The sequence below is a fragment of the Pempheris klunzingeri genome, chromosome 16 (assembly GCF_042242105.1).
Source record: "Pempheris klunzingeri isolate RE-2024b chromosome 16, fPemKlu1.hap1, whole genome shotgun sequence".
NCBI lineage: Eukaryota > Metazoa > Chordata > Actinopteri > Acropomatiformes > Pempheridae > Pempheris > Pempheris klunzingeri.
Window position 1 is genome coordinate 23843329 of NC_092027.1, and position 18023 is coordinate 23861351.

An 18023-nucleotide genomic window follows, 5' to 3' on the forward strand; every position below is an offset into this window, starting at 1 on the left:
GTTACTATGACAACCAGCAACCATAGACTGCCGCCAGGAGTCTTAGCAATGACATAACTGCTTATCTTACAGAGTTTTAATGTCTTCAGGGTTTTGCTTCGTTCATTTTTATGCATTTGAAAACATGTTGCGAAAAATATAGTTTCTGTAAATGTCACTGTCTTTTAATGTAGTGAGACTATAAAAATACCCAATTAAAAAAATAAAAAAAAACTTGCAGCAACTTGGCCTGTCCTTAAGACCCCCCAGAGTGCTCCCTTAATTTACCACTTTTAGGGGCTCTTAAACCACCTTGACCTATTTAATCCCTTAGAGCGGTTATATCTAATCTGTAATTTGCAGAAACTGATCGACCCCGTCTAAAGCATGTCTTTAACACTTCAGTGGGCTACAAGTCAAATAATGTGACCGGTGACACAGTTAACCTTCAACGCTTTTAATCAACTCCATATTTCTGCTTAATTACAGGTGTAGAAAGTGAGATGGCGGTTAATATAAACCTCTCTAAACACAAGCAGCCGAAAGAAAACTGACACTGACCACTTGGCTGGTGGAATAAATTTGTTAAAACATAAAAACCAGCTTTAAAAAATAAGACGAGCCATTTAACTAAAAAGCTCACTCCTGGAGGGGATCCAAAGATTCAAACTCCCAAAGAGTCAACCTCTGGGAGGGAATCCTTCTGCAAAGGCAGTGTGATAAACAGAGAAACGCGTAGAGGCACATCACCCTCCTCTACCTCGTAATGTGGTCTTGGACCTGGTCAGCTGCTCTCAGAGTTCTCATAGGTCTTCAGTCATCCTCCCTTGTCTCTGCCGTCTCCTCTACATTCTCAGCTGCTCGTCCCCTGGTTGCCACTGTCCGTCTTTGGTTGCGCTGCTCCGTTTTTATCACCGTTTTCCAAGTCCAGCTCTGCCTCGTTCTCCTCCGCTCCCCCCTCCTCTGCGTCCTTTTCCGCCCCTTCCTTTTCCTCATCCCTCTGTTTCTGCCCCTGGCCCTGTTTGTCTCTGAAGACCTCCACGCCTAACATTCGCAGGTAATGAAACCTCTCGTTGCGGGGGACGAAGGCTCGGATGGACGTCTTTCCCCTCCAGCCACACAGCTGGATGGGACACTGAGGCTCCGTCGGGTTACTGGCAAACAGAGGGTTGTGGTGGTCAGGACGTCACTTCAAAAAGATAACGATGAAATATGCACACAAACACTTAAAACACTAAAAAACAACTTACTTTGGGTTGGGAATGTACTTCAACACAATGCTTCCCATAACTGTGGAGAGAATGATAGAATAATAACTAGAGAGCAAGGACATTAGATTAGATTATTCCATTTTAGTTAGATACTCCAGCATGTGAGCCATGTACACTCACTTACATTGATATTAGGCTAAATACACTTTTCAACATACATGTGTGTGTGTGTGTGTGCTCCGTGTGCTCACAGACTACCAATCAATCAGAGAAGACCATAATTGCTCTGCATCTTTAAAATCAATGTGTGAAAACACACTGTTTAGATTTGGCTCCCTTTATGACATCATAAGGGGAATCTGTTGATCACGTGACCTCCTCCAGCCCTTCGGGGAGGCTGGCTGCCCCCGCCCACTGGAAACCTCCTGAATCCACCTCGCTGCCCGGCATTGTTCTTTCCTCACTAAGACCAGCCTCCAGTAACACAAAGGTGTTGGAAACAGGAAGCAAGCGTGTAGAAAGAGGCTGAAAACAGCTGCAGCAGCCGTGTTTGTTAGGAGAAAAACAATGTAAACCTGTTCTAGTAGGACCTCAAAAGACGCGAGCAGAATGTGGGACCTGAGAAGTGCTTGTTGTAACTACACTTTTCTTTTGCTGGTGTGAGGTTTCTGGGTCAGTGCCTTGCTCAGGGGCGGCTCAGCACCAGCGGATGAAGACGACGGAGTGTTACTCACTCAGTCTCTTCTTTCATTTTATGCCAGCCGAGCCAGAAACCTTCCAGTCACTAATCCACAAGTCTAACCTCTAGGCTGCTTCGGCTGCCTCCCAAATGTTTTCAACTACAGTATGATGGTGTATATTTAGTCAGAATGCTTTTATTTTGGAATGACAGTCTTTTGCCGTGCATACCCATTTTCTTGGCCTGAGCGTGAGCGTCCTCCTCCAGTTTGCTGAGGAAGGGGTTCTCCTGGGTCAGCAGCACTTTGATGTCCTCCACACTCACTCCTATTATCCTGGAGCGGATATATGGCTGAAGAGTGTAGATACCCTTGTAGGACAGACAGGAGTTGTGGTTGACAGTCTGCAGGCCGACATTATTAATCCAGATTCTTTACAGCTACACGGTGCATATAAAATGAGTTTAATTAGAAGTTTATTTGAGTGTGAATTCCGCCGTCTGGCTCACTTGTTATTCAGCTGCGTTCATCGCCCCTGCGGAGCGACGAAAGCAGCAGTGTTTGAGCACACAAAGAGGAGGTGCTTTCACAATGAAATACATTACAAAAATCAAATAATAGGTGGGGTGTTGAAGTCTTAGAAATATAAGCTATCACCATGCATCGCTGCATGCGTCACTGCAAATCATGAGGTATACAAAAGGCGGATTATGGGAGTTGTGTGAAAATGTAGAAGCTAAAGTTTTCAGAATACACCTTTCATTACCAAGACTCTGCTCGACAAAGAGCGAGTGGATTTACAGACAGGATGAGAAGTGTTGTCCAGGGCGCTGTGGTGAAAGATGCTGTGTGTGTGTGTGTGTGTGTGTGTGTGTGTATTTGTTACCTCCTGAGCAAGTCTGAAAGCACAGCCAAACTCTTCTCCATCACTGTTGCGAGACCACACCTTCACCCCTGTGTTAATGACCTGAACAACAACAACAAAAGCATGCTGACATGTGGCTCCGCACAAACAACACAATGATGCCAAATTCTAGCGACTTTAACTGCACTAATTAATGTCGCTCCTGAGAACATAATCAAGGGTGGTAATTTAAAATCAAAATAAAAAGGACTAATTATGTTACCTGTGGTCTTCTTGTGTTACTGGTATTATTGTAATCACTGATGTTCAGAGTGCCTTGCTCAAAGCATCTGCTGTGTAAATTCCAAAATGTTAGAGAGCTGTGAGTAAACACAGTGCAGCCGCTCTCTGGTGCCCCAGTCTGACTGGGACTGTCTGCGATTTGCACGGTGAAAACTCAACAACACTTCTGAATGTGCACGTTACCGAGCTAAGTGAAGTAAAGCAAGTAAAATTAACTTATTTACGTGATGATGCAAGATGAGAATGTTAAGGCAGGAGACATGGGTACTGTATAGTCGTAATAAAACATGCAGTTCACTGTGGTTCAGCCCAAGAGAAAGTAAGTAAACTAAAAAGTGAGGAGCATGAAACACAATGAGGAGACCAAAAGCACACAAAGAGCCACCTGTGCAGGTGCTCATATGTGTGGGACCCCAGGGATCTGGAATAAGAGGGGGGTCCCATCTGTTAAGCTGCTTCCCTCTGATGGGCTAGTACACACACACACACACACACACACTAACAGTAAACTGATGTACCCATGGCCTGTGCACTGCTATGGTAAACATGTTTGTCTGACTGCACTGTTTAGTTTGATCAATACTCGATGCATCGGCTCCAGGAAAGAATTGATTATTGATTTGTTGGATCTATTTTCATCAGATTTCCATGCAAGAAAATCCTTAATCATCCTCCTCCTCCTCCTCATCATCCTCATCATCAGACCTGGCTTGTGCAATGATCTAAACGCTACAAGGAGAAACACGCACCTTCATGCGTTCACTGTTATTGAGCAGCACGTTGCGGAGCTCTTTGGACACCATGTACAAGTGTCTCTTCTTGCCCTCATGGGTCCTGGTCAGAACATTGAGCTTGGGGAAGTCGGGCGCCATATTGTAGAAAGATCTGGAGAAAACAGAAAAAATAATAAAAAATTTGTTATGCCAAAATGCTGAAAATGACAATTTCCATGTCCAATTCACATGGAGACACTTACTGTATGGTGGTGAAGACAGGGTCGTCTTCAGTGAGGAACACAAAGGGGTCTTCTTTATAACCAAACAGCCTCATCTTCTTAGTGGGGGGAGGCCTGGGAAACAGAAAGGAGTCACATACATTTCTTGTGTTTATTTAAATTCCAAATTTGCTTGGGTTGTGAAAGCTGTTTTTTTCATAAGGCGAGCCGTCTATGCAGCAGAAACATTTTTGAGACTGGTGCTATGTGACCAGAAAAAGCAGAGAAAAGGGGCTGTGGGGTTCATTTTTGCTCAAAAGGTAAAAAACAGGAGAGGGGGAATACTGAAACACTTTTGGAAGGAGGCTACAGCTGCCAGAATGCCTGGGGTCAATGCCTTCGAGACCTATCCAACAGGAGCATCGTGGCCACTCCCGAACCGGTGTGTCTTATTGCTGGTGTGTCTTATTGCCGGTGTGTCTTATTGCCGGTGTGTCTTATTGCCGGTGTGTCTTATTGCTGGTGTGTCTTATTGCTGGTGTGTCTTATTGCCGGTGTGTCTTATTGCCGGTGTGTCTTATTGCCGGTGTGTCTTATTGCCGGTGTGTCTTATTGCCGGTGTGTCTTATTGCCGGTGTGTCTTATTGCTGGTGTGTCTTATTGCCGGTGTGTCTTATTGCTGGTGTGTCTTATTGCCGGTGTGTCTTATTGCTGGTGTGTCTTATTGCCGGTGTGTCTTATTGCCGGTGTGCCTTATTGCCGGTGTGTCTTATTTAAGCGGCAAACCCATTTTCCATTTTTTAAATCGACTATAAGTCCTCAGAGCTTCTAACTTCAGGCTACACTCTAGTAGTTAATTTGTGATGATACAAAGCCGATTGATTCATTGGTTAAGTAACCCTTTAAATAAAGCTTTCATGGAGCTTTTAATGATGTCCTTATATATTGATCATCAACATGGCCGGCGATCAATAAAGGAAAACGCTTCAAATTTGCATATTTCTTCAGTCCAGTGATGTTAAACCAAAGAATAATGTCTCATGTAAAAGCAATGTATTGTGTTTTGTTCATAATGGCTCAAGACCTTGCAGATTTCCTTTGTTTATTAGCTCAGACCAGTGACTCACCCACACACTCCCTCTTGTTTAGCAGTGGTCTCCTGGGCCAAGGAAGCTCCTCTGGGTGCCTCCTGTTCTGCCTCTCCGTCTGCTTTTCCCTCTGGGCCTCCTCCCTCCCCCTCCTCCGCAGCACTCTCTGCGAGGCAGGGAGTGTCTGCGGGGGTCGAGGCCTCAGGAGAGACTGCAACCTGGGCCGGCGAGCTGGACGACACGTCCTTCCTCAGCTGGAGACGGCGGTGACGAGCAGACAAAGAAGAAAGAAAAAAGGAAGCCCCAGCTGTGGTTAGTAAAACTGAACAGGTGAATGATGCAGCAGGGGGATGGGGGGGGGGCTACCCTGGTTCACTGAACATACTCCATACCCACGTATGGGAATTCTGCTCCATTTCTCTTTTCAAGTAAGACTGACAGTTTAGTCATCCAGTAAGTGTGTGTTTGTGAGGAAGTACCTTGGGATATCGTTTGTTCCAAGGCATCGGGGCTTTCTTCACCAGAACAGCCACAAAGAAACCTCCAGTGTTCTGGTGATGTGGCAGAATCCTCATACTGACATGAAAACACACACACAAACATAAATCATGGATTTGACTCTTGTGGTGCCACCTACTGTGAGGACAAACAATGACTTTTTTCAGCATGAAATAAAAAGCTGCTTAGACAGTGTGTAACAATAGCTCCCCCTGCTGGCCAACACCGAGTCAGTCTGAGCACTGAAGTAAAAGCTGCAGTGTATAAATGACATCATATCCCATTATGAGAGAGTGCAGGTGTACACATGTATGTACATCCATGCAGACAGAGTGTGTGTGTGTGTGTGTGTGTGTGTGTGTGTGTGTGTGTGTGCAAAGCTGTACCAAAAGCATATATCACACACATTACTTTTTTGTTGCTCTCTGCTTTCATGACAACAAAATACTCTCAAATGGACAAAAAGATGAGAAAAATTGGCTAAATTAAGATGAGGGTTTGGTGGGGAATGAATTTCTTTTCTATGCACTGACAAAAACTAGGAGAAAACTTTTTTTTTTTTTTTTTTTTTTATACCCACCCCCATGGTACTGAACTCAACAACTGCATATGCTCTGATTACTTTGGCACTCAAAGGGGCGCTGAAAACGAGGCTTCCCGCTCCTATTTGCTTTGGCTATAGAGCCTTTAGCTGACGCCATTAGAAGCGAACCGACCACGTGTGGATTTAGAGATTAAGGTTTGGGGGTTAGAGTTGTGGGAAAGGAGCTGAAAAAGCACTCTGCGTTTATAATAGAAGGTTTTAGTGTCTACATACCATCTCTCCAAATGCATGCTCGCAAGTTTCTCTGGGTCTTTGGGCGGGAACATGGTGGGGCGGATCTGCGTGTGACGACTGGTTGGAACGTCCGACCAGTCCGAGTACCACTGGCCCTCTTTGGTCATCAGCTACGGGGGGGGGGGGGGGGTGATCCAATCACAGAAACCCACAGTCAGTACCAACAGGATTCTTGTCTGACTTTGGAGCTGAGGCGCTTCCATGACTTAAACACTGTTTTCCTTTATGGTTTGCTGTTAATGACTAAGACTAAAAGTTCCAGTACCTTCCAGGAAGTGACCCCAGGCATCCACTTCAGCCCTGGCAGGTCATGCGAGCAGTCGGCCAGCTCCAGCGTTCCTGCCAACGGGGATGGGAAAGACATTACAACCTGGCAGAGAGAGACTCAGCGGTTACGCTCAGATATCATTTTCATATATTACGCTCATGGTAACATTTAGTATCACAAGAGTTGGAGAGGTTTTCGTGTTGGCTCCACAGCTACTGGCCTTGTGTTTCAGCGACGAGGAGGAGCTCCAACTCTGCCGTTCTGTGTTATGTGACCAGTTTTACAATATAACATGCAGTGTTGAAAACCACAGAATGAATCTCTTGCACAGCATGATATCAGAGCAGAGATGCTCTGTATGGGCATACAGAGGAGACATTATTACACTCCATGGGATTTTCAAATAGATCTGACATGTATGCTTTTGTCATGTGAGCATACCAAATGCTTGCTTCCACACCATCTCATACATCTGCACTAATGTAAGCATTGGTCCACTTTGTGATGGGCAGCGTCCACAGCAACAAATCAAAAATCAGCAGATTTACTGATTGTTTGTAGCGAATGCAAAGAATTTTAACAATGTGCTTTGTTTGAGCTGAAAATTAATCAGCAACTATTTAGGCAGATTAATTATTATGGTGATTTTACAAATTAAAGTGTCATGAATTCTCTGGTATGTGGATCTGCAAAGATTTGCTGAGACTGTTCAGACAAAATGAGCAATTTGAAGATGTCACTGTAGACTTGTAATCATAAAAGTGGCATTAGTCACCATTTTTTATCATTTCACACACAAACAAGTGAGAAAACAATTTGGAGATTAATCGCTAACAAAAACCATCATCATTAGCAGAAGACAAATTTTAGTAACAGGAAATTAAAGTAACAACTGGAGTGCATGAAACAAACTAAGATTGAGCTCTCATTTGAATTAAAAGTCAAACATATTGCTTCAGTGGTATTGCCCTGTGAGTGTTGTGTGTTTGCTACCTTCGCTCTTCTCCAGCAGCGCTGCGATGACAGCTTCGTCCTCTATAGGGTTGAGTGAACAGGTGGAGTAGACCATCCTCCCTCCCACAGCCAGCTGCTCCACACCACGCACTGCGATACGCAGCTGGAGCCTGGTGGACACACACACACACACACACACACACACACACACACACACACACACACACACACACACACACACACACACACACACACACACACACACACACACACACACACACACACACACACACACACACACACACACACACACACACACACACACACACACACACACACACACACACACACACACACACACACAGTGTGTATTACTGCCAACTTTTTTAATTAGCACCAAAAGAACACACTCCATTCCCCTGTCGATTAGTCACTTTGGTCTACCACACGAGCGCATGATTTCCTGTGTTGTGGCGAAAGCATGAACACACCCTCTCCCCACTCACCCGTGGAGGTGCAGGCTGTTGCTGGTCGTCCACTTCTTCCACACATCGATGTTCTTCCTCATGGTGCCGTCCCCGCTGCAGAACACGGAGCAGACAGCAGCACCAGTCAGACAGATACCCAGTTAGGCCCGAGGTGCTGAAACCATCAGAGATCCCCGACACTTCTCACAGGCAAAAATGTCTGCCAAGCACCAACGGTCTAAAAGCGAGGCTTTAGCTGACTGCCTGCCTCACGTCTTTGTTACTGCTTTTCCTCCCCTCCCTCCCTCTCCGTGCTGTGTTTGGCAGAGCCCAGTGGCTTCAGCACTTCAGCTGGACAAAGTCAGGCAGCATTTGCAAACAAATGCAGTTCTGTTTTAGCAATAGAGTGACACTAGATGTCAAAGGAAGAGGGGCGTTTTACCACGGCACTGAAAAATTAATGACAACATTAGGAGCCATTTATAAAGGACCTTGAAAGACCCTGCACTCGACAGAATGCAGAGCCATATCTCCATCTGTCACACAACTAACCACCCAAGCAGCAGAGCTTATCAGCCATATTTGTTTCTATATCCACTTCCTCCTCAAACTTCCCAGCCCCTTCGTCTCCTGCAGATCTGTAACACGTGAGTGGTGCAGACACAAAGTCCTGCGGCCGTTCGCTGACCTGCAGGGTACGTCACACAGGATGCGGTCGTAGAAGAGGATGTCCTTCTTGCCATCTGTCTTGATATTGAGCGTGGGGATGCAGGAGGCGTCATGGTTGACCACCATGATGCAGGGGCTGTTGAGACGCTTGGCCTGGTGGACAAGCAGGTAGCAGCGCTTGTTGTCCACGTCGTTGGCAATGACAAAGCCCTCTGGAAGGTAGAGAAGTGGATTAACTTCTGCTACAGCGACTGTTGATTGACTCACTGGGTTACTGTGAAGTACAGCTTGTCCTCACAAATGTTCTCTGTACTTGATAATTACACTATACCTGTGACCAAATGTTTTTTTTCCTTCAGTCAAACACAAAGCAATCAGCCCTTGTAGCATCTTTCACAACTTGAAACGTATGTTTCTTACCTGGAAATGGCACGTCCATGTCAGCATGGAGCATCTCAATCAGCTGGGCTGTCTTTGACCCTGGAGCTGCACACATGTCCAGGATCTGCACAGAGAGACACGCACGTCAACACTTCAGACCAACGTTGTTATTATTAGTAAAGACAGTTAAGAGCCTTTTAAGAGGGCAGTGCTTTTACCTTGTGTTGGGACTCGATCTTCAGGAGAAGAGGAGGGATCATACTGACAGCCTCCTGTCGGCTGATGTTACCCTGCAATGACAAACACAAAACCAATGCTCATCTCTTCACTTCTGATTCTTATTTTTTCAACCACCTATTCCAATTATTCCCTAAATTATGAGAGCAAAGCCAATATTAAAAAGTACAACGCTCCCGTTATAATTTCCCTTTTTTAATTTTCCTTTAGTGGGGCCACGGATGTTTCTGGTAAATGTTCTCTACGGTTTGAGTTCAACTCACCGACTCTGTCTCGCTGACCAGAAACTGGTGGAACTTCTCCAGCAGGGGAGACTTCCTAATGATCTTCCTGCTCATGTTGGTGTGCCAGGCCTGCTCATCGGGATACCTGGAGGGGACAGGGCACAGTGTGTACTGAGCTGCTAATTTGAATCTGCGTGCTCTTTAAGCTGTGGGTAAACCATGAGATCTTACCAGCTCAGAGGCTGTGGAGCCTCGATCTTCTGGCCATCGATCTCCAGCTCCTGAATATCTTTAAAGTATTTTTCCTTCAGACAGTGGAGGATTTCCTTGGCGTGGCTGGAACAGGACACAAAGGAGGAGGAAATGAACATGTAGTGACGGATTTCATCAGGCAGCGGCAATCTAGTGTCAGACATCAACAATATTTTCTTTTCCTGTCTTAAAGAATGAGAATTCAAAAGGTGAGAAGAGTCTGAATTCAGGGTTATAAATCTGTCCAGCTCACCTCTTGTACCCAGTGATGCGGATGGTGGCTGGCAGCGGTTCCCTCATTGCCTCCATAAACTGTTCGAACTCTCCATCAGGCACCAGCCCTTGTTCTTTGTAGTAGTGTTCAAACAGCTTATTCTCCTTGACGATGTCAGCATAGCCAGCTCCCCAGCCCTGAACACACAGCTTGTTATTAGTGGGCGGGTCCTATACTATCAACTACTTGGGGATGTCATGTTTGGCATTTGGAAAAAAATACATTGAATGTCATTCAAAACTCTGTGAATTTAATGTTTTCTTGCTCCAAGTTTAAGGTAACCAACTCGTGGAGTACGTCATGACACCTGTTTCATTTATGTATGCACTAAAAGTGTATTCGGCAAGTGTTAATCCACAAACAGTGGTTATTCAATTGAATTTCTCACATTTTTATAGCCCTCCATCATTCTTCCCTCCATGGTGTTTTGATCAAAGATGAACGCCAGTGCCGCTTTGCCTGTTCGCACGGCTACACTAAAAATTAGCACACTTCTGAGCGAAGTCTGGTGAACACACACAATCTCCCCACACAAAAACAAAAAAAGGCTCATATCAGGAGAGAGGCTGAACTTAACCAGAGGCGGTCACACATGGCTGTGAGAGCAGCAGAGTGAACAGCAGCTAACAGTGAAGCTCTCTGGTGTTGCAGCTGTTTAGCAGCGTGACTGCACACGTTTGGTAAAGATGTAAGAAGTAAACCTAACCCCTTCGCTTTTAGTAAATAAAAGGTCAAATGTGGCCGGACTGAGCACTTTTCACCAAACGCTAGCAAGAGTTGCTGCAGGCAGAAGAAGTGTGAATCTTACAGCGTTGTCTCTGTTGTCCCTGCTGCCAGTCTGGTTTTTCTGCCGCTGCCTGCTTCTTTTCCCCATGTTGGAGTAGCAGACAACCCTGGAGAAAAGTCTGCGGAAAGACGTGGTGGGTGAAAGCCGAGAGAAGTGACTTGCAACTCGTATAAAGAGTCGGTCCGCTGAGGGTTTGAGGGTGGACTGCTCTGCTGTGTATCCTCGAAACGTGCTGCCTCTGACGCACGTGAATCAGGACCCCTCGAGGTGGCCGCGAAGTCTGCCTGAAGTAAAATAAAACATCTTCGAGGCACTTCGTTTAAATATTTGAGTTTAATTACTTCAATGTGCTTCGGTGTGATGTATAACACAACGAACGAAATTCGCTTAGAAAGAACTACGAATTTAAATTCATAAACCTGTATTATTTCATAATTGCGATTATTCCAACTTGCCTGTCTTCTGTCTGTTTTCTAAGTTAATATGTCAGTGTAGTGAGTCACCAGGTAACCCCTAGAAACCCTCCATCACAAGACTGAAGGACCGGTGCTACATGGCCCTCCTTCCTGTCTGTGGTCCTGACATGCTTCCGGGGACATCACAGGCCCCTGCCGGCCATGGATGCCGGACCCCCTGCAGTCAGTGTGCCCACCGCTAGTCAACCAGAGCACTGGATGATGCAGACCTCTGCTCTAAAGGCAGCCAGCCCCCACCTGTCTGTGCACCTCACACCTCCTGGTGGACTGCAGGCAGCAGGTCGCTCCACACGGACGACTGCACCTGAGGAGACCCCTCAGTTTAACAACCCGGTGCCCCAAAACTGTGGAGATGACCGCGGACTTCAGGAGGACCCCCACCCCCTCCACCTTCCTCCACCTTCCTCCTCCAGTCATGAATTTATTTGATTAGATTCTGATTATTTTCCCTTCTCTTCCTTAGACTCTGGTCAGGCGGTATTATAGGCTAAATACACCATGAATATTTATCACCTGACACCACTTCCATGCAAAACCGGGCATTTTGATTGGCTGACGAGGTCCTACGACCACATCTGTCCTCGGCCTGTGATTGGTCCTGGAGGGGAACCCCGTGCGTCAGTAGCGTGCTGGTTAGTGATAGAGCACATCGTGACACATTAGTTAATGTTGCAAACAGCAGAGAGTTTCTTTGCCAACATTTCCACCGTCCCTGTAACAGTGCCCCCCCTTCCTCCTCCTCCTCCTCCTCCTCCTCCGCCGTGATGGACGCGCTGCTCTCCGCTCTCTTCTCCTCGGAGGAGCATGAGCTGCACATTTTGGACTGCTTGGCTTACCTCATGGTCTTCATGGCAGCCTGCACCTCCGTGTCTTTGCTTTTCGAAAACGTCCCGTACGGGCGGTATGCTAGCAGCAAGTATGGATTCCCAGTCAATGTGAGGTTTGCTTGGTTCGTGCAGGAGCTGCCTGCGCTCTTGGTGCCTTTGTGTGTGGTGGTTTGGACATCCTCTGGGAAGACCTCTGTGCTGCCCAACCAGCTGCTCATGGCCATGTATTTCTGCCACTATGCTCAAAGGTAGGTACTTCCTGTCAGGTCAGCCACGACTGGAGGCTTTCAGCAGCATGGATAGAGTAGAAAGTGTTTCCCAGTGTGTGGGCTCCTGCTCTTATCAGTGATAAACTAATGTCTGAATTATCATGTCATTAAATAATCAGGCTGTAAAAAGGTGCACTGTCTCTTCTATTGTATCACATCATAATAAATAAGTAACCGTGTGTGTGTTTTAAAAACTGACGTGTGTTTCTACCATTTTTGCTCCGCTGCAGATCCCTCATTTATCCATTTTTAATCCGAGGAGGTAAACCAACACCGTTCGCCTCATTTGCCCTGGCCTTTCTTTTCTGCATGTATAATGGCTACATGCAGGTCAGGTACCTGAGCCATTATGCTGAGTACCCAGCACACTGGGTTACACATCCGTGCTTCGTGGCAGGTAGGTGTTCTGTGTCTGGTAACCCCCCCCCCCACACACACACACACACACACACACACACCTTGTCTCTACAGGGGGAATATGACTGTGCTGAAGCCCATGCCTGGGGGACTCATTGTAAATAGTATCAGACCGATTTGTGTTACGTTAGCATGGCAGAAATAATATTTTACATTAGTTCTTATTTTTCATGTTGAAAGTAAAGAAAGTACTCAAAGTGCAAGTTGCTCTGTGTTTTAAACCGCATCGGATGAAATGATCCGATCGAATGAATTAGGCAGGAGCAGAGCAAGCTGCACAGTCAGCAGGATCCCTACCCTCCGTCCATCCCTTCTACCACTCTTTCCTCCCCTCATTCTCCACTTATAATTAAATTAAAAGGCAAGACTTTGCTTTAAAACCATAGCTGTCATTCAAACTCCTTCGTCCGTGTTGTCATTCTCCTCTTCTGGCTTCTGTTCCCCTGCCAGGAGCCTCTCGCGCTCAAAGTGCTCAGCAGTTTTTCTTGGCTCCACTTGCTGCTGAAGCTAAAGCAGGAGCCTGTCAGTTTAGAATATATGTTTTTCCACTGTTACTGTCCCTCCGCACTCCGCTCACAGTCCCTATCAAACCCTTCACTGCAGCAGACGGGAAAGAATCTAAAATATTATTAAAAATATATTGCTCATTCCTGAATTTGACCTTGGGGATGAATAAAGTATCTAGCTATCTATCTAGAGCTGAACAATACACCAAATATATTGAGTATTATGAGCTTTCAGTCAATATATTGCCTGAAAAGTGATGGACTGCCGCTGAATACATTTACTAATGTACTAATGTACTGTATTGAAGTACAAATTCAGTGTACTTGTACTTAAATCAGGACAAACATGTCAGAAGTGACCGAAGAGAACAGAACGTGTGTTTATTTTCTAAACAGTTCATCGTTATCGAGGTGAATTAGAAAGTTCCTCATTATGTAGATTTGAAGTCACACGTGGCCCTGATTTGACCCACTAAAGAGACGCTTTACAAAAGGATTATATCGCCGGTGGGTCACAGCAGCAGCAATACTGATGAATACTGTGGACACATGCTGTAGCCTTTATAGAAATGTCCAACATTTGGCAAATGCATGAGGTGTGGAGCTGCAGGCGAAGATTGCTATCAGGGGTAAACAACCTACTATCGCACATAAACGAGAATGATATCGATCTGCGCGTGTCATTCTTGGAAAGAGAGCAAAACAACTTACACCTCTTCATCATAAATTGTAAGCAGCCTGGTAAAACATGGTGCTAAAGCGGCCTGTGCTTGGTGCGTCTCCAGGGTCTGTGCTGTGGTTGGTGGGTTGGCTGGTGAACATGCACTCTGACCACATCCTGAGGAACCTGAGGAAGCCCGGGGAGACTGGGTACAAGATTCCCACAGGTAAGGGCTTTAGTCATGGAACACTGGGGGGAATTATTTCTCTCACCACAGAGAGCAAGTCTTTTATACTCCTGTTACAGGACATCTAACGGTCCGAGAGGAGATTTATGCACTGCATTTATATACACTTCACTATTTTACTTTGTTTCATTAACTGTAAATGATGGATGTTGTTACTTCTTACTGGAGGCAGCCTTGACAATATGTCTTTAGAAATATTTTATTTAACAAACATGCATAAGAGTAAAATAAGTATTCAGAGTATTTTTAATGTAGAATGTGGGACATTTAGCTTCATTATACGTTGTTTTGCTTTAGAGTTTGAATGCTTTTTCCACCCTGCTGTGGGGTGACAAGAAAGTCAAGAAAAGCAGTAATCAGACGGTGGCACAGAACTCTGTGGTCTTTGAACGCAGCGCTACATGCTAATTTTCCAGTGTGGTCGCGTGATTATACAGGATCGCACTGTAAGCAGAATCACAGGTTGTCAATAGTTATCTCCTCCGCTCTGCCTTGCCCTCTGTAGCCCTCACATTAGCGTTCTAAAAAGGTTCCTGCTGCTCCTGACACAGATAGAAATGTTCTAAGCAGCGCAGCCTTGATAGTAATCATGTTCGACAGCAGGCCGGCCCCGTGCTGGAACATGTACATTATATGTCTGTGGATGCCGGGACCAGACTGAGTGGAGATTCAAGCTCAATAAAGCATTCAGCGTACGGATTACTTTCATGTCCACTGACAAATGCTTGTTTTTGACTCAGTAATTCCAAGACTGCTTTCCGTACATAAATACCGTATTTAAAAAAACAGTTTGACAATTCGGCTAAATGTTTATTTGTTCGACACCAACACCCATGTTTATAGGGTAAATGTGAAGCTACAGTCAGCAGCTGGTTAGCCTAGCTTAGCATTACAGTAACAAAATCTGACCCATCCACCCATTAATCCATACAAAAACAGTACAAGCAAAAACAACGGGGGTGGTTTTTGCAGAGCCAAGATGGACGTTTCTTCCTGTTTCCAGTCTTTATGCTAAGCTAAGCTAAGATAAACTAAGCAGCTGCTGGCTCCAGCTTCAGATGTAATGGAAGGGATAAGGGAGTGATGTCGATCCTGCTCCTCATCTGGCTCTCGGCAAGAGAAAGAGCGCATCTCTCAAAATGTCAAACTGTTCCTTTAAAGTAAAGAACGATGTAGCAATGAAATTTTCAGTAAATTCATGAAACGAGTCGATTAACAATGAAAACAATGCACTGACAAAACGAGAAAAAGAAGGTTTTATGGCACGATATATTATATATATATATATATTTTTTACAGCATATGACCTTTTACTATGCCAAAATGGGTGCACATTCTATGAGATGTGACAAGTACTGGGGAGGGGCTGGGTAAACAAGATTTGACCCATCCCCAAATTCCTTTTGACAAACAGCCTTGAGGCTCGTATGTATTGGAAAAGCAAAATAAACATCCACATCACTGCTTTTTCAGATCACGTAATTAATTCATATCGCAAGTTGGATCATTCCTTTGCTAAATGAATCAGTAATCATAACAGGCTCACACAGAGAGCGTCTGCCCTGGCTGAGAACATAGTCACAACAATAGCACCTTGAGCCTGAACTCGCGGTGAACCTGTTCAAACAATCCATCCCGGACCGTCAAGGAAAATAAAGCGGAGAAGGCGAGGCGGGAGGAAGCTGTGAGCTGTGCTGCTCCAAATGAACTTCCAGGCGCGCCCTCTGCCAAGAATCTGCCATTTTCACACAGAGCATAGCAACAGTACAGCACAGAGTTTTCAGCAGCAAGCAGACTTGAAATTACATTTAGAGATGGTGGAAATGTCAGCACTCATTCAGCTAAGTATTAAATTCTAGTAGCTTGAAAATCCATCACATTTTATTTTCCTCCCGAGTAAAATATTTGGGTTGTTTCTGCTTCAGTGAACGAATGAAAGGATGAGCATACCTGCCCTGATTCCTGTCTTCCTCCCACAGGCGGAATGTTTGAATACGTGTCTGGAGCCAACTTCTTAGGAGAGATAACAGAGTGGGCAGGCTTCGCTCTGGCTGGCCACTCTGTTCACAGTTCAGCCTTCGCCATTTTCACCACAGTGGTCCTCACCAGCAGGGCTGTGGCCCACCACAAGTACGAATCATAGCACACACACATAGTAAGCAGTTTTTAGTGACTGTATCACACACTTTGAAGCAAATACCAGTATTAATAGGAGGAAATGGCTCTTTTCCCTCTTCCTCTCTCCACAGATGGTACCTCGCTAAGTTCGAAGACTATCCTAAAAGTAGGAAGGCGCTGATCCCCTTTCTGTTCTAAAAACACTGTGGGCACTGGAAACCCGAAAAGGCACTGGTTCTCACAAAGGCAGATGGCATGATGTCAGAACAAACCCTGAAGATGCAGATTTTCGTTGACTGAAAACAGATTGAAACACTGGGCCGCATGCTTGTGAGTCTCATCCAAGCTGCAAAGCAAGAAACGTGTAAAAGCCACCATCGTAAAAAGACTTGCATTATTGCCGTTGCTTTGATAATAACGTCCATGGAGCGCAAAGTAACTTCAACTGTCATGAACTGAATGTACTGTAGGAGTTGGGTTTGCTGGAGAGATGACATGAAGCGCTTCTCCAGCGGACAGGAGGCAGTGAGCAGAGCCTACCAGTAATACAGTGGATTTATAACTCTCTGCACCAGCGATAAGCAGCTCCAAGACTCTCCGCTGATCTGCATATTCTCCCAGATGGAACATAAACTTGGAAATGCAAAGCAGACATTTAAAGTTTTCTCTCAGTCACAGGAGGCATCTGTTGCAAATGCATCTTTTTAACATTCATTCGAATTAGCCAGATGAAAGAGCAGACCTCGAATCAAGTCCTACCTCATTTCGCTCGGGGTGCAAACAGAAAGACTTCTCTACTTACCTCATCATCTCGCACTCCTGGAAGAGAAGCCGCCGCGGAACAAAAGGCATGAGTGCATCTCTCTCCCGTAAAGGCTGAGACTGTAGCAGGGCCTGTCAACGGCTACTGAGCTGCAGGGGCATCAAAGAGATCAAGCATGGCCCTCAATAACTCAGCCATGCCTGAAATGAGAAGAAGACAGCGTTGCCTCAGCACGTCACTCCTGTCTGGCCCTGTGAGAGGGAGAGAAGAGAAGAAGAGGTGGTGAAGAAATGAAAGGAAGAAGTTCGGGGGGAGCGTGAGAGAGCAGGCCCACGTCGAGGATTAAAAGACACTGAATGGACGAGGTTGACTGGGAGAAAAGATAAAGAAAGGGAAACATTGGTAACGATAGCAAATACCTCTTCTCCACTATTACTGTTTCATGGTCATATCATTTTGTCCGTGCAAGTCTTTCGTTTTACACAATAATAATGTGATCTGCCTTATTTTCAGTGTTTCTCATAATAGGTTTAGATTTAAAACAGTGCAATTATCTCATCACTTTGGTAAAAAAAAAAAAAAAAAGCCAAAATGACCTTGCTTGGCTTGAACTGTTAACACTAAAGCCCTCCACAGGGAGCCTCTTCCACAAAGCACAAGCTGCAGTTTCCTCCTGTAACTCGTGAACAGCTTCATCTTCACCAGTGGGGGACATTTTCCAACACCAGTCGCAGCCAAGGTCACGTCATGGTGAAGTGAAAAAAATGCGTTGTGTTTAAAATAAATTTATTTTGTCATCGTTTTTGCACATGGTTTCATCAATAAATAACAGGGCGGCTGTGTCTTGAGTGTGA

The 18023-nt window shown here is 45.3% G+C and overlaps 2 protein-coding genes across 3 annotated transcripts; one reads left to right on the forward strand and one right to left on the reverse strand.

Moving 5' to 3' along the window:
• Positions 1 to 432: 432 nt before the first annotated feature.
• nsun2 (NOP2/Sun RNA methyltransferase 2) lies at positions 433 to 11629 on the reverse strand. 2 transcript variants are annotated; one of them, XM_070846920.1, is made up of 20 exons: positions 11599 to 11629; positions 10907 to 11165; positions 10078 to 10235; positions 9804 to 9908; positions 9612 to 9717; positions 9330 to 9401; positions 9151 to 9235; positions 8750 to 8942; positions 8101 to 8175; positions 7634 to 7764; positions 6638 to 6711; positions 6352 to 6482; positions 5516 to 5612; positions 5076 to 5290; positions 3991 to 4083; positions 3764 to 3899; positions 2754 to 2834; positions 2100 to 2238; positions 1230 to 1269; positions 433 to 1133 (listed from the first exon to the last, which is right to left on the reverse strand). In XM_070846920.1, the coding sequence occupies exons 2-20, from the start codon at positions 10970 to 10972 to the stop codon at positions 833 to 835; spliced, it is 2298 nt and encodes a 765-aa protein (XP_070703021.1). In that variant the 5' UTR covers positions 10973 to 11165; positions 11599 to 11629; the 3' UTR covers positions 433 to 832. The 2 variants fall into 2 exon arrangements, with proteins under 2 accessions (XP_070703021.1, XP_070703022.1); XM_070846921.1 differs by lacking the exon at positions 11599 to 11629 and adding an exon at positions 11337 to 11414.
• Positions 11630 to 12125: 496 nt separating this feature from the next.
• srd5a1 (steroid-5-alpha-reductase, alpha polypeptide 1 (3-oxo-5 alpha-steroid delta 4-dehydrogenase alpha 1)) lies at positions 12126 to 17673 on the forward strand. Its single transcript, XM_070846729.1, has 5 exons — positions 12126 to 12436; positions 12688 to 12854; positions 14166 to 14267; positions 16268 to 16418; positions 16538 to 17673. Exons 1-5 carry the CDS (start codon positions 12126 to 12128, stop codon positions 16602 to 16604), a joined length of 798 nt encoding a protein of 265 aa, XP_070702830.1. The 3' UTR covers positions 16605 to 17673.
• Positions 17674 to 18023: the final 350 nt, after the last annotated feature.

What these genes read in the sequence shown, in the direction of transcription:
- nsun2 (XM_070846920.1), bottom strand. Translation starts at nt 10,972, where the DNA reads ATGGGGAAAAGAAGCAGGCAGCGGCAGAAAAACCAGACTGGCAGCAGG. An exon ending in GCTGCTGGAGAAGAGCGAAG is followed by an intron (nt 6,712 to 7,633) that starts GTAGCAAACACA and finishes CCCCGTTGGCAG; the next exon opens with GAACGCTGGAGCTGGCCGAC. An exon ending in ATAACAGTGAACGCATGAAG is followed by an intron (nt 2,835 to 3,763) that starts GTGCGTGTTTCT and finishes GTTGTTGTTCAG; the next exon opens with GTCATTAACACAGGGGTGAA.
- srd5a1 (XM_070846729.1), top strand. Translation starts at nt 12,126, where the DNA reads ATGGACGCGCTGCTCTCCGCTCTCTTCTCCTCGGAGGAGCATGAGCTG. An exon ending in ACATCCGTGCTTCGTGGCAG is followed by an intron (nt 12,855 to 14,165) that starts GTAGGTGTTCTG and finishes GTGCGTCTCCAG; the next exon opens with GGTCTGTGCTGTGGTTGGTG. An exon ending in AGGGCTGTGGCCCACCACAA is followed by an intron (nt 16,419 to 16,537) that starts GTACGAATCATA and finishes CTCTCTCCACAG; the next exon opens with ATGGTACCTCGCTAAGTTCG.